The sequence below is a fragment of the Molothrus aeneus genome, chromosome 13 (genome assembly GCF_037042795.1).
Source record: "Molothrus aeneus isolate 106 chromosome 13, BPBGC_Maene_1.0, whole genome shotgun sequence".
Lineage (NCBI taxonomy): Eukaryota > Metazoa > Chordata > Aves > Passeriformes > Icteridae > Molothrus > Molothrus aeneus.
The window spans coordinates 76,008-92,193 of NC_089658.1; the positions used below are offsets into that span (position 1 = coordinate 76,008).

Sequence of the window (16,186 nt, forward strand, 5' to 3'; positions counted from 1 at the left end):
GACTGATAGATTCTGTCAAAGTATAGGATTGTGGCTACAAGTATTGCAAGAACACAGGCAGAGATATCTGCTATTTTCTGTTTCCTTTTTCCTTGTTTCTTCTGTTTTATTGGAAAAGGAACTGTTTACATACACAAAATAAAATGAAACTACATCTTTTCATCTTACAGATGCTTTGTAGGAACTGAAACAGGAAGAGCAGCTATGTGGCCTTTTCCTTTCCCTGTTCTCAAACAGAGCTTCCTGAGATGATATAAAATAATGTCACTTCCCTGAAGTCCACAGAACTCAGGTAGCTTACACTTCTTGCATCTCACTCACTGGATCTAAAACAGAAGTGTATGAAAAGAGAAAAAATTACTGAGCAAACTCATGCAAAGTGCTGATGAAATATCTACCACTGTAAATAAATATAAATAAACTGCATGTTTAAATCTTATCATGTTCTTCCAAATAGTAAACTAATTTCTCTCAGATAAAATTCCTCATATTTCCCACTCATAAAATTCTTCCTTCAGATGGCCCAATTTTGCATGTTGCAGTCTTCCACTATTATTTGGTTTACAGCAAACTTTTAATTGGAATAACAGTTTTTGCACCAGTTATAAAAAATGTTGCTAGAGCTCAATTATTTCTTTATTTTGGCCAGGCCATCAGTTTGGCATTTGTAGAAGGACTTTGTTTTATTCTGTTTAAAGTTCCTGTTAACAAAGTCCATAAAACTATTTCCATTTCACAAAGCACTTAAGAGCTCCTTATTCCTGTAAATTAAAACAATAAGCTATTTTGGGAAGGGCAAACCAGGGTGGATTCATGTAAAATTATTCTGCTGCTATGCACTTGTAGCTGAACAAAACTCTAACTGATGTAATAAGAAAGCAATAAATATTAAAAACCTCTGCCAAAAAACAGGCTGTATTTCTTGAGTGGATAGAAAAATAGTGCCATAACAGAGGGAAAAATTCTCACCTTAGTCTGTGTTAAGAACACATCAACAATATACTCAAGTAAGAAAATAAAATAAGAAGGTAGGATCTATTTTTATTACTTTTTTTTGTAATCTCGGTTTCAAAATTCACCTCCTTTGGTAAGAACAAGTCAAGTATAAGATGTTCAACACAGGTGAATTCAAGATTTACTGTGTACTTACAGAATTCACTTTTCCAGTTAATCAGAAAAAATAACATGCAAAAATTATCCATGAACTTATAGGCAGGTAAATATGTATCATTATAAGAAGGAGTTGATCAATGGGCACAGTATTTTGTCTAGTGATTTTCCATAAATTGTTTTTGTTCTAGGGATCTCATGTAACGACTGAAGTTCCCTGCAAAGCAGACAGACCCCCTACCCCTGCTACTTACAGGGAGGTTATTACTGTTGGTTCCCACAGCTGCATTTGAGATTTGCTGTCCTGCACTGAAGCCAAAGCTGGTCCCACTGGGCAGCTGGAAATACGTCTAGGTGACAAATACACTTACTGCACACCCTGCTCTTACACATGCAGCAATAGTGACTTTCACACTAACTGCGTGCAAGACATTACTTTTTTTTTTACTTCTAGTGAGCTATTAGAAAGTCAGAAGTGCACTTTTGTTCATAGCTATGATTTAAGAGAGAGCAATATATGAACCCCATCTACTGAATACCATTAACTTTTCTCTTGTATATAAAAGCTTTTCTATTAAAAGTAACCTTTATAACATTACTCTTTCCCAAATGAAGAAGGCAGCTCACAGGGCTCACCCAACCAAAGAAGAAGCAAGTTCTCACCCAAGCAAACCTCCTCCCCTAAGCCCCCGCCCCGAACGCCGCTGTGCCACGTTCCCAGCCCGGTACTAACCCCAGCACACACCGGCAGAACAACGGGAGAGGCCACGGACCATGGGGAACTTGGTACGGCCGCTGGTTTTACTTCAAAGGCACTGCAGCTGCTATCAGGACAAGGCCTGAATCCAACAGAACACCTGAAAAAGAAGGCCCGCCCCTCTCCCGGCCACCAGCTGTACCAGCCATGGCCCGCTCACAGCCGCCTCTGCCATCGGGCCTGGCCGTGCACACGACGCTGCGCCGCTCTCCGCTGGCCAGAGAAGGCAGGAATGGGGTGAGCCGTGTTCTGCCCGCCCACGCCATGGACACAAACCACGCACAGCAGCGGATTGTCTCGCACAGAGCCCCAGGGACGTCACCGCCGCCCGCACGGCGCGCGCGAACACCTGGACGAGGGCAGTCTCGCACATTATAAGCGCCTTCCCCATTGGCCGGACCGCTCCGAGGGGGCCGGGGCAGCCAATCACAGCTCTCGTCTCTGCCAAGGGGTTCTCCCCGCCCGGCGGGCAGGCGGTGAGGGCCGTGCTGAGGGCGGGAACGCCCGAGGTCTGCGAGTTCCCTGTCGGCTGTGGCAGCACTTCTGTCCGGCCGGGGACCGGCCACACCGGCCCTTCCGACCCCGGGAAAGCTACTGCTACACAGCGGGAAAGATCTCGACCAGAACAACGCGTGACGGGGTGAGAGAGCGTCGAGGAGAAGCGGTAGGAGAGGGGCCCAGCGGCGCTGAGGGTACAGAGAATAACAGGGAGCCTCTAGAATCCCCATCAGAGCCTGCTGGTGGTTGGCAACCAGAATAGTCCAGATCTCCCTTTCACTGTACATTTTCTGATCGATGTCCTTGATCCCAGAGTTAAGTCTGAGAACTTGTGCTTAAGTATTGCCCTTTCCTTATTTACCTGAAAATCTCCCCTGTTTCTTCTCACGCTGCAGGGTTTCTTCTCAGAATCTACTACTAAAGAACCGCCCGGTAGGTCTGCTTAAGCAATTCTCTCTCAAGAAGGAGTCTGAGCTTAAGCACAACATAATATTTCTTTTAAAGATGTTTTCCACAGAATTCCTTTTTCATCTAATAGGTAAGTCCCAAACTCAACCTTTTTATTTGGAAATGTATTAACATTTCCTGTAGATCTGCTCCGAACAAATGGTATAGTACAGTATAGTTGCATCAAAATGTTCTGTCTCAATTCAGCATTAAACCACATCCTCCTGCACTGGGTGTACCTTATTTCTCTCTTTGCTACAGAGACTGCACCACAAGCTGCCCTGTTCTGAGCAGACATGGGGGCACTGTGGCTGGTTACCCCATGAACCTGGCCCTGAGGGGCAGTGCTGCATGGGGACATAAATTCCATTTTTTCACAAAGCACAGTGGTAGCATAAGCAGTCTTTACTCCTGAATGTGGTATTTTTACATGTATGAAACCAACTTTTTGCTCAACCTAGCAGCAAAACTGTTTGGGTTTCTGGAACAGATGTTCACTTCCACTCACACTGTCTCAAACTCCACAAAACTTTTCCTCCAGAAAGAAGGACTTCCAATGCACCCCTCCTCTGATCATCTCTGTCTCAGAGGAAAAAAAAAAAAGTCTTTGCTAAAGACATGAATTTCATAGGAATTACTCCGGAGAAACATGTTCCAGCAAAAGGTAATAGGTGTCACAAGTGCTTTCAGATCTCCATTCAGATGCATTTCTTCTACTCGATAAATTACACATACAACTCCTTGATTCAGGCATTAATCTCTATAAAACTGGTCGAGCTGTATTTTTTACAAGCAGAGAATAATAATGAAACCCAAGGAATTTGCGTTTGTACTTTTAAATAATTCCGAGGCTGCGGAGTGCTAGAGTTGTGACAGGAAGGTGATTCCAAGTGTGTTCCCTGGCAGTTGGTTAAACCTGTCACAACCCATTAAAATCCACACGCGAGCTCCATCTGTGGAGCTGCGGACCAAACCGTGCAGCCTCGCTCCTTCCTGTCACTTGTGCCAGTTCCAACTTCACCACGTTTTCATCTTGTAAAGTTCAGCGCCTGTTAAATTGTCCCTCGCAGTGCAGCTCTAACACGGGTGTTACCGAATCGCTCGCGTCCGTCAGAGTGCGCACGGGAGGCAGCCAAAGGCGCGGGAGCTCCCCGGCCGCGCCCAGGGCTGGCGGAGGGGTCCGCGCGCGCCGCCCTGCGCGCTGCGGCCGCGGCGGGGGCGGAGGGTGCCGGCCGCGCGCGCCGCCAGCCAATCGCGCGCCTGCTCCCGCCGGCGGGCGCTGCCCCCTGCGCGCGCCGCCCACCTGCTGGCGCGGGCTGCGGCCCCGCGCTGACGTCACGCCCAGATGTTCCCCAGGCCACGCCCCGCGGGGTCCGGGCGGCTCCGGGCAGCGATAACGGGAAGTGCCGGGTCCGCTGTCACAGCGCGATGGGAGGGCTGCGAGACCGCATCGCCAGCTCGTTGCCTTCTTGAGAAAACGGCACTAATCCATGCTCCGAGCAACAAGCTGCCAGTGCCAGGATCTATCTGCTGTTCTTTTTCTCTTCCATTGGACCGCCAACGCTTTTTCGATTTAGTGACAAGCTGGGTGTGATCGTCACGAACAAAGTGTGGGTTTGATGGCTGCGATATCAGCCTTTACTCCTACAAACCGATCCTAAGAAATAAGGGAGGGAAAAGTGTGCTTGTGTAATCTTTTTAAAAAGGGAAAGAGCGCTGTTGTGTTTGGTTTGTTTTTTCTTTTTTTGTCTTCGTCTGTTTGGATTTCTTTTTAAACTTATGAAAAATGGCAACAGCAGCATATGTGGATCATTTTGCAGCAGAGTGCCTTGTTTCTATGTCAAGTCGTGCTGTTATCCATAGTCCTAAAGGGGAGCCTGATCCCCAACCTGATGCAGCAATACTTCCGTCATCCAATGGAGAAGATAGACGGGAAGTCAGAGAAACCGGGAAAGACAATGGATCATCATTACTTGTGGTGGCTAGCATTTTAGCAGATCTGAACCAGCATGTCCCAAACTCACCTGCTCTAAGGACGGAAAAAACAGAGATGCTTGATATAACAGAACAAATACACATTTCTATTGCTCCTAAGGAGTTTGGGGAAGAAAGTCTGTCTTCAGCTGGTAAGAGCGGAGGAGAAAGAGCAGCCACACCTACTAGCCTGGCTGCAGTAAACGAACCAAGCCCCAGACAAAAGAACAAACGCATAAGAAGCTGGACTGACCCTGGATCACCCCAGAAAAAGCACAAATGCCACTATGTGGGGTGTGAAAAAGTTTATGGCAAATCTTCCCATCTTAAAGCTCATCTAAGGACCCATACAGGTTAGTTACAATCCAGCCAGAGATTTATTTGTTACAGCTTGGTAATTAAAATGAAAAACAAAACCAAACAAACTTTTATTTGGCCACTGTTATGGTTTCACCTCTCGGAACTCAAGCTTGGGAAAACCAAACAGCAACAACAAAAAAAAACCCCTCTGGGAATAAACCCTTACTGGGCATAGATTCAAAGCTAATGTTGCCCTTTTTTATTAATGTCATAGGGAATGGCATGTGGGTCACCTGTGTGGATTGTACCAAGCTGTAATTTTTAGCTGCTGGCCTTCTTGTTCTGTGTGTCTTCTACTTCCCTTTCCAGTACTTCTTACCTCCCCATTTTCCCTACTCCCTGCTCCAGTCCCTCTCTTTATACCAGCTTATCACTTCCCATGCAAGTATCAGTACTCTTGATATTTTTAAATTAAATGTTTTAGAGGCACCTACATGGCTGTGTATCTGTTTTTTTCAGCAGACACTTTGTGAAAGCTGGAGTAAGCAGAAGGTAGATGAGAGGCTGAACACGAGTTGCAAGGAGACACCATGAGTGAGGAGAGAGGGGGATATGGGCAGTGTCTAAAATGCTTTTGGCAGCTGGGTAGAACCAAATTCAAAAGAAAAAAACATTTGAATGCAACCCGTAACTTGTACTCATCAGTGTTCAGTGCTTACTTCTTGGTGAGCACTTTTTTGTTGCTACTGTAATTTATGAGATGCACCCACAGAAAAAATGGAAGTCTTGCAAGCCTTGAGAAAGTTGCACTGAAAGTATTAGGAGGGCCATCTTGAAATAGGCCCCATGACTTGCCACACCTCACGCCTCTGCCTGGTGCTGGGAAACAGGATGGCTTCCAGTCAGAAAGTGGACACCAAAAATTGAGGAGTCCAGTCTCTGCTGAAGGCACCAATCATAGCACATGTGTGGAGGCACCACACCGACTAGAGCAGACTTGTGCAAGATGTTCCACTGAGTAATTTCAGATGGCAAATTAGTTTGCTAAGATGTATGGTCAATTCTCTCAAAAAGAGCAGTAAGAAAGAGATCCTCAGAATTAAACATGACACAACTCCTGAGCAGTTTTAGCTCTGAGGTGTCAGCCTCACCCATGCTGGCCTTACTTTCAGCATGCCTTCAGCTTTTCCTGTTGCCTTCCTGAGATAAAGTAAGAGCCAGTCTAATTTGATGGCATGCTTTGGTCTCTGTGGGAGAGAAGAAAGCCCCATCAAATTTGAGCATATGGATGGACAATTCCCTGTGGCACACAGCCAAAGGAACAGTGTGTTCCTGGCACCCCAGGCAGCCTGTCCTGCTTTGCACTGTGTAACTGCTTTTTGCCGCCTTGGGAGTTATACAGAAAAGGTGTTTCCACTCGGCTTGCAGGGAATTGTCTCCATTAATTTTCAGTTCTTTTGCTCTCTTATTGCTGGCATTTGCCATTGTCCTGAAAGGGAAAGATAAATTTAGAAACGTTTCTGGGTTTCCAACCAGAGACCAAGAAGGGGAACTCCAGCCCTGATAAAGAGAGGAGGGCTTGGCATGCCCGCCCTGCGGGGAGAGGAGGGAGGGCAGGGCCGGCGGGGAGTGTCGCTCCAGGCTGCCGGCAGAGCGGAGTCATTCGGGGACGCTGGCTCGCCTCCAAGTTCTCTCTTTTTTTTTTTTTCTCTTTTCCCTTTTTTTTTTTTAACTCTTCATTTCCTGTATTTTTTCCACGACTGTAGGGCTCAATTGGTTATTGCTGTACTAATGGCACTAAGAGAGCACATGTGTGTCTGAGAGCTAAAGGAAAAGCAGGGAAGGGACTGTTTTTGCCCAGGGAGTGGCAGGACCCTCAGGGACTACAGCTTCTTTGTTTTCTTTCGTCTCCAGTGTCTGTGTGGGAAGCTTTAAGCAAAACTGCCAAGTTTCCCTCCTCACTGGCAACAGGTCTGTCTCTGTTTAGATTGAGTTTTAAACAGGCTTAAATGCCTCTTACTCTCCTTGCAGAATATTTTCTAAGATGTTTGCATTTTTTTTTTTCTATCTTTAAAAGAAGTTGTTACAGCCTTGAAAAAAGTTTGTAAGACAATAAGAGTTAAACTAACAGAGAAAGGGATCACTTCCAGCACTGGTAAATGATTGTTCTTACAAACACATTGGTGTTTTACTGCTTTAGAACGAGGGCTTTGGGACTTCTCTGCTTTCTAGTCATCCTGAACTAGTCAAGTAACACATCAGTCTGCCCAGCTGTCAGATAGACAGGGTGATGGCTATCCACCTCACAGAGCAGTGGTGAAAGTGCCCCAGCTACACATGGAAGCTGCTTTAAACACCTATCCAACTAAGTCCCAACCATGTTTGCTAAGAGTGGTCAAAACTTCTGCTATGGAGCAGAACTTCTTCCATGTGCTGTAAGACTAGATGAGCTGGTATTGAGGGGTGACCTGAAGGCTGAGGACAGCATTGCAGGCTAGAAGATAACAGATGATCATGCAAGAGATACTTGAAAAAACAGTTTATGATCTGCTTTAGAAACTTGCTTGTCCTTGTCTGTTACTTTGCTGAGAAAGTAAAGGTTTTGGTCTTCATGGTGTTAGGAAGGATAGACCAGATCCTTGAGCTTATGTCAAAGAGATAAAGAACCTTCCAAGTATTATTGTATCAAATCCAGCCCACATTGATAGGGACTGAGAGCTGATACTATTTTCCAGCTGTTTGGTGCTCTGTGTGAAATCCTTCTGATAATTATAGCCAGATATCAGAGCTTATATACATGACGTAAAAACCATAGTGCAGAGGATGCTAATTCTCCTATTTAAAGCAGAAGAACCAAGATGGAAATGCCAAGAGCATCTGCTTTTTGTTCTTTACTCAGTGTACAGTGTTTTTTAGTACTCCTGTTAGGACAAAATGTGCTGGAGCAATTCACAGTTTCTTGTGAGCTTTTTTTGTACATTACTGGTTAACCTGTCTCAGCCTTATGAATACTTCAGCTTTATTACACTGGAAACCCTTGAACCAGGCAAAAAAAAAAAAAATCACCAAAATCTTCTCTGTTCTCTCCACAAGCTTTCAAAGTTCCCATCCCCCTATGTTTCTTTTCATGTTTGTTTTCCACTCTAGTCTCTCACTGAATGTCCTGGAGTTCAACATGATCATCAGCCACAAAGCCCTTGAAGTTTTAATGTTTACCAGAAGGTTATATTTAGTGTCAGTGGGTAGTTGTCAAGTCCAAATACTTTTCCTGTAGATCTCAGAAGCTCTGTTGTGGTCCACAGAGGCAGCACCCCCATTTATCCTAAGCTATACTGACCCCACTGATAAAGAAAGGTTTCATTGATGCACGGATTTTAAAAATCCTCTCCACTGAGAAAATTCCTAAACACAAAGGACTTACAAAAAATCAGATAAATAATTCACATGACAGAATTCCCCTTCATCTAAGCAGGTTTTCAGCACATTTTCTGGAGTTACTGGAAACCAGTTAGTCTCTTGATGCACCAGTGGTAGAAGGGAGACAGTACAGAGCCTAATAGCAATCTACAGGCTACAATCTTACAGAGCCTTGTCCAGGTCCACTGTGTTCTGAGAGACTGTAGAGAGTCCCAGTTTATTGCATTGTATTACACATCTATACATAGAGAAAAAAAAATGGCATTTTGAGCAGGAATCACAAGAATCCTATGCATTGCAGCTCCCCACCAAATCATTGTGACCTCTCAAGATTTTAGCCATCTCCATCACCATCAGGAATGCAGAGAAAACACAAAATAAACCTTAATTTAACTCCTTTAAACTGTCCTTCTAAACTTACTAGTTCTAAGCACTAAGCAGCACATCATAACACAGAAACAGCTTTTCAGTCAGTCATCAGAATTAAATGAGTCTGCACAAATCAGCAGAAGTTAAGGAGAACTGGGCACCAGTCTCAGCCTGGAGTCTTAGTAATTGGTATTTGAAAACAATCTGAGAATAAAGCAATCAGACCTTGCTGTGACAAGTATGACAAGAGCATAACAGGCTGGACAAACAGGAGGAGTATATGGTCTGTGTTCAGGCTGGTAAAGAGGCCTTTATGTAAAGTACAAATTACCTGTTTTAAATAGAGGTTTGGATTTCACTTTCAGTTCTAGTAAGTCTGATTTGGTCACACTATGTTAATTCAAAACAAAACAGTAAAGCACAGCTTCCCTTAAGTTGTGAATAAAGATGCCATCCCTGTGTGTAGAAACTAATTAACCAATGTAAGAAGCAAGTTTTTCTATCATAAAAATAAACTTTATCTTCCGTTTTAGCACCTGCTGATTACCAGAACCATAGGTAGTTAAATAAAAACCCATGGACTAGACCTGGCTGAGGTTTCTTTTAACTTGTCTCTAGGCACACAGTGACTCTTGAAGGCATATATGTGTATGTGTGTAGCAGGTAGGCAGAGTTGGTGAAGACCCAAGGCTTTGAAGGAAAAGATTACAAGAGAAGAAACTCAACCTAGGGCCTTCTGTGCTACTCAAGAGCAGTGCAAAGGAGGACTGCAGACAGCTCTTGTCTACAGCAGGATGAAATGAGTGGTGCTGGTGCTTCAATCCTTCCTCCTGAGCTGCCAGTTTGGCTGCTCTGCATACCGGGACTTACGGAGAGCTGCACTCCCTCTGGACAGGATGCCAGAGGAAATTGAAAAGGCCTTTCCCTAGCACAGATTTCCCAAAGGCAAAAAGACAGACTAAATGAATTTGTCCCTCTGCTTGTTGGGCCTCCTGGGTTTGATTTCTTGTGTTAAAAGTTAGAAACAACTCGTAGGCTCTGAATGCTTCCTTCAGTCTCATTAGCATACACCCAGATTATCCAAAAGCTGCAAGGTGCCTCTAGGCTGCTGTGTCCCTTAAGTGCCTTCCACTCCTTACTTTGCTGAGTGCATCAAAACATTTTCTATAAGTTTTTTGGTTTTTTTTCTGAGATGGGCCCAAATGATGGCTTCTGGCAGATTCAAATATCAGCCTCACAAAACATTTGTCTTTCCAGCCTAAGGCAACAGCCTTCTTTTTCAGTGTTAAGAACTTCAGCAGCCTGCTACTTTTTTTCTGAAAACTGATAATCTTAACTCTTAATAAGCCTGTATTTTTTAAAGCAATACAGATTTTCAATGCTTTGTTTGTGTTTCCTCTGAAAGTGCTCTGCAACTCCTTTCTTACTTCCTCTAAGAAAATTTCAACATATAAAAAAAGTCAGTAGAAAACATAGAACAATTTCCCTCAAAGTCCTGCCTGAGTCCTCCCCCTACAATGCAATTCTCAAGACTAAAATTCTTATTTAAAAGTATTGATTTTAAACCTGGATCAAACAATCTGTGTTCATTGAAGAGAACAAAAAAATATATATGCTATAAGTTTTTTAATATAAAAGTCTTTGAAATAAACACAGGGCATAAACTTCTTAAAGAGTAAGCAAATTTTAAAACATGTTTCAAAAGGACCTGAAGTCAGGAAGAAAAGTAGAACAATTCCTACTCACTCCTTTTCCGTGGCCGCTTCAAGACTGAGTAGTAAGATTCAGTTAATTCAGCTGCAAAAGAGTTAGGGCTAAATTAGTTGCATGGAGAATCCAGCTGGATGACATCTGTATTTACCACGCACTCGATTAATATTAGCTGTTAGGGGGAACTACCTGTGCTGATGGTTATACAGGTTTCTCTGTGAAAGGCTTCCCTTCATTTCCTTTTCCCCGTCTTTCTCCTCAGTCTTTGTCGAGATATTAATCATGCAGAAGACACAGAAATAAAGTTTCTGGTAACAACAGAATTTAGATATTGTAGGTAAAAAGCACTTAAAGTAAAACTGTACTTATCATTGTTACAACTCTGTGTCTAAAACTGTACTTATCATTGTTACAACTATGTGTATAATGAAAAATCAGAAACATCACAGACTTCTCTTTCCACAAACCATTTTTCATTTAGCATGGAAGTGGGACATAGGGCCAGCGTAATGAAACCTATTACTATTGGAAGTAGTGAAGAGGGATGACTCTCCAGTTGTTTTCCTCAACCTAGGCACTGGTTGTAGCACTTTCCTTCTCAGCGGCAAGACCTAGGTCTTACAAACAGTCGGGAATAAACTGGCAGGCAAAGTTTTTAATGAATGGACAGTTGCAATTGATTGCTGTGTTTGTATTAGAAATTAATCACAGCCCTATGGACAAGAGTGTTCAGAATGATCTGCAGAAGACTTTCCTGCAGTAGCATTTCTCTGCAAGACACTGGAAAGTGTATCTGACAGAAGTTTTGCATAAACAAACCTTTTGGTAAACTGAAATTCCTTATGAAACAAACTCACAATTGGATTTCATCTGAAAAGAAAGCACCTTTAAACATTTAAAACAACTGTTCCATTGTGTTATTGTCTGGCTGAACATGCTTATGGCACATCCAAGACCAGAAACCTGGAACTTGTTTATATTGGACATGTGGTTTCTAGTTCTGTTTTTTAAGTTAAGCATGTTCCAACTTCCGCCCACCCCCTTCAAATCTTGGATCAGCTGTCTAGTAGTTGGTGCTGACAGAGCCAAAAAAATACTCTGCTGTTCAAATGCAGGACAACTTTTGAAGGGTCCTTTCTGTAGAATTTCTATAGGTATACTTTTTTCCCTTTGTTACCCACTTGGCTTTTATGAGGTAGATTTGCACGGGCAGTGAGATCATTATCTTGCTGTTTTCAGTTTAACAATAGCTAGACAATGTGGGTTATTTAAGTGCAGGCACTGAAGTCAGACACACATATCCTGTATTTTTCAGGTCTTGCAGAATCAGCAGATCTTACAGGGCCTCCGCTTAATATAAAATAAAAATTTTAAAAGTTCAGATTGCCACCGTTGTGGTTACTTGTAGAAAAACGACCTCAGAAGCTTTTTTGCAGCCTAAACATAAAAAGCATTTACTAACCACGAACTTGGCACAAGTCAAATGGTACTAAAGTAAGCATATCCTGAAATGACCTCTAGTGCAAGGAAAAGATTTGCTGTAATCACTTACAGTCCTTTTGTAGTGCTCTCAGGAAATTTAGGCAAAATACTGGTGACTGGGTATCTGCTGATATTACAGCCAATGGACCAATAAGCTATCTTAGATTTATTGCACACTATATTCCTACCAGACCACTCTCTGTTATTTGGTTATAAGTTATATGAGTTTTTGGAATAGAGGACCTTGAAAAAGTCATATGAAAGAACAGTATTGCTGCTGCATGTTTTGCATCTTTCCATCTGCCTCGGTCCTGCAGCTAGCTAGAATATCCCTTGACAATAAATACCCAAGCAGAATGGGCATGCTAGTTATGGCCTTACTACCTTCAACAGTAGCTTTTAAAGCTGGTGAAGGAGAGCAGCAGAAATGCTAACTCTTCCAGAGTAAGATCAGGTGAGGTAAAGCAGTCAGAAGTGATGTATTGAGCTTTTTTAAAGTAAACAACCGTCAGTATTTCCACTACAGGAACTTAGAATGGAGGCAGCTGAGAAAGATTAGTACATTTTCAGATGTTTCCTGCAAATTTTTGGTGAAATTATGAGCTGTTTGTTGATAGATCAGGAAAATATTTATTTTGCATTTTCAGGGTAAATAAATGAAATTACATTGGTACAAATTTACATACTAGACTGGGACTTCAGAGACTATTTTACATTCTTGCAAACCTCCCAGTTGAATATAGTGCTTTCCTACATTTTTAATCTAGTAATTTAGGCCTTATTCTGGTATAACAAATAGAACAGAGATGCTGCTAAAACCTCACAGAACCATGGACTAATTTTTGTTATTTATATGTAGGGGCTTACTGAATTTTAATTTGCAATCTCTTTTAAATGCCAGCAGAAGGACTGCAGATGAGCATTAATACATGGGGGCCATGGCAATTTTTGATTGTTCTGGTGATTGATATATTTTCCAAGCCCTATGTAAATTGTGTGCAGCTTTCTTATGCTTTCAGAGCACTGAAAGCCCCTCAAAGTCAATGGAAACTTCCATTTGCTGTATATATATCTATACAAGCAGTGCCAATAGAATTTTTAGCATGACTGTATAATAAATTCAGGATGTATTTGTAAATATGTCTTCTAAATTCTCCTAACATGGCCAAAACAAAACTGAATTTCTTAAATACCCCAAAGGATTACTTTCAGATTGGATTCTCATTGATATATATTTTGCCCTTTATGCAAAGATGTACCATATTTACACCATCTATTTCCCCCAGCTTTCATCACTGAAAACTACTGAATTCTTCTCACTGGCATTTAAGAATTACTCAGACTGGCAACATTTGGAACCAAATTCTAGCTTAAATAGAAATGTATTAGCAAATATGTGGGCAACCAGAAAAGCAAATACTTTGGAATTTATAGGTACCCCTACATAACTAGGAGGTACCCTACATGTTACTAGCATAAACAGGTCTATAAGAAATGTATCAAAAAAGCTCTTTTTTTTTTTTTTTTTCAAATGACGGAGAAGATGTAGAATTTGATCATGAGGTAAAGTAATTCTAATTACTGATTACTAATTTTAGTAGATGCTAGGTGTGAATTTAATAGAATCAGTTTTACTTCAAGCTGTATGATATGAGGTAAGACTATCTCTAGCTAATCACCTACCACTTGTCTTAAAAAAAACCAACTCTCAGTGTCCCTAACAAGGAAACACACATGGGGTTTTTTAAGCACAGAATCTTGTGTTTCATTGGGAAAGAAACCTCTTCCTAACCCACCACCTGCAAATGTAATATGCATATATATAGCATTGCATTAATAATACACATAAAAGTGGGTTTGCACAGTTAAATATAACTTTTAGTGAACCCTGACTCTGATTCTGCTGCTCCTCCATACGCTGCTGAGACTTTGAAAGGGGAATAGGCTGTCACAACTTGGTAGATTAACTCAGCATTGCTCAAATAGTGGAACCTGGAGGGAGAATTCTCCCTGTGCCCAAAACCTCTAGCTCTTACCTGCACTGCAGAATCCCTTGCACTGTTGCAAGGGATTTTGCAGCTCAGGTAAGAGCTGGAGGTTTTCAAATGACTGCCAGAGTTTGTGGGGGGGGTCTGAAACAGTAACCTTATGAGGAGCATAGCTGAAAGTTGTGAGAACAATGTTACTCATCATTCCTTTAGGAACTCCACAGCTTTCTTAACATCTCATCTGCAAACGAGTTCAGATACAACACAAGATCGAGGTAATTACCATGCTGAAAGATTTACACCAGTTTTCCACATTTTCCTTCAGCTTGAGTGAGTTTTGTTGTGTTGGCATCTCCTTTCAGTTTGCAGGATGATATCATTAAGGGCACCACCTCACTGACCAAATCAGATATGATTTAAGCCAACATCCGGTGGAGCTTGGAGTGCAAATGTAGCAGTGTAACTTCTGGGGAGCCATTTTAATTAAAAAGTGTCATTGGTCACTTTCAGAGAATGAAGTGGTCAGGCAGATGACAATGTTACTTTTGCTGCGCTCACTGATGTAAGCAAATATTGTACAACAACTGCCACAAACGTTTTACCATGAACCTTGTCCCAGACTTCTACAACTGGGACGTGCAGATGGAATGTGTTTAGGAACATGACTGTCAGATACCTTATACTAAAGTGATAATTTACAAAGCTCTAACTATATAGCGCAGAGACAAAAGTGTAATGAGAAACAGCTTTTAAACACTGCTTGTCAAAGTACAGATGTTCAGCACCAGTATCTTCTAAGAAAAGTTTCAGTCAGTCCCCAAAGGGGTGTTCTTTAAAAAAAAAAAAAAAAAGGACAACAAAAAGAACAGAACATTTTGTGATTCTGCTTCTTACCCTACTGCAGTAATTGGCTGAAGTTTCCAGTAAGCAATGTGGACTAAGCAAATACAGCTTTCCTCTCCAAGGATAAACTCTCACCCGACTCATACCAAAAGGGCTTGCATGGTGAAGGGCTACACATTTTAGAGACTTTTTGCTAACACTGCTTACTGGTAAAAAGTCATGTAGAACTCGTCTGTTTTATCTGCATTTCTGAATGTGATTTTTCTGAGCAGTATGGCCTCTGGAGAAACCAATATCAGTGACCTTATCAAAACAAAATCACCTCTGTGATAATATGCTGTTTTAAACCCATGTCTTTTACTTGATACTTCCTTTTCTCTTCCTTATAATTTCAAATGAGATTATTTAATAGGCTGGTGTTCATTCCTTGAAGCTTTAGGACTCTGTAAAATGAAAAAATCCTAGCTCATCTTTTCACCATGTTTGATAGATTCATAAGGATTTGAGTACTTCCCTCCTCTCAGTCTAACATCAAACCTCTCAGTGAAAAAAAGAATCCTGACTGGTGTTCTTACAGATTGTTTACAGGAACATAATTTAATTTCTACATGCAAGAGACTAGTTCCTCTTGATTGTACAAATCACTAGATTAAGTTTTGTCTTTAAGGCAAAAATTACTAAAATTTATTTTTTGTCATCAAGAATATAATAAGTTACAAAAATATTCTGAGAGAATGTTATCTGGCTGGTGCTTTGCTTTTGTAATGAATTCTTGAAAAAGCAGCTGTACTTTCTGAGGTTATGTCATCAGCTTGTGGTCCTAAGGTTAGCATTTGCAGGTGAATTACAGACTAATTAGTTTGGAAAAACATTCCATACCTCTGCTGAACTTCTGTCCAAATGTTTGCTGAAAGCTTCTTTCCAAGAGCCAGCTCTGGTTCTGTGTGTGGAGTATCCTTGGAAAGATGATAACATACACTGTCACTTGGATATGACCACTGTTGTTTGCAGGAGACTCAAACTCATTCGGTATAAGCTGTCTTTCTAGTGCTGACATGCAAATTGCTTTCTTAGAGGTTTACACAAATTTGTTACAGAAACACTGATGGAGCTGATGTGATTGGTGTGCTTGATAGTTTTTCTTCTTTGAATGCTGTAGAGGAACTGAGTTCCAGTCTCATTTGCAAAGAAATCCACATTATCACATAACTGTTTCCTCAATCAAATAGTTCTAAGGAGGCTGTACCATTCATCAGTGCCGTGTAAGGTCTGTAAGGTGTATTCCCTCTAT

At 41.8% G+C, this 16,186-nt stretch overlaps 1 protein-coding gene across 1 annotated transcript in view; it reads left to right on the forward strand.

Annotated features, from left to right (window-relative positions):
- The first annotated feature begins 4,215 nt into the window (after nucleotides 1-4,215).
- KLF13 (KLF transcription factor 13) overlaps nucleotides 4,216-16,186 on the forward strand; it is a 28,223-nt gene continuing 16,252 nt past the window's right edge. Inside the window, exon 1 of the mRNA XM_066558787.1 lies at nucleotides 4,216-5,139. Within this exon, the coding sequence (XP_066414884.1) occupies nucleotides 4,599-5,139 (541 nt within the window). The 5' untranslated portion in view covers nucleotides 4,216-4,598. The remainder of the gene's footprint in view (nucleotides 5,140-16,186) is intronic.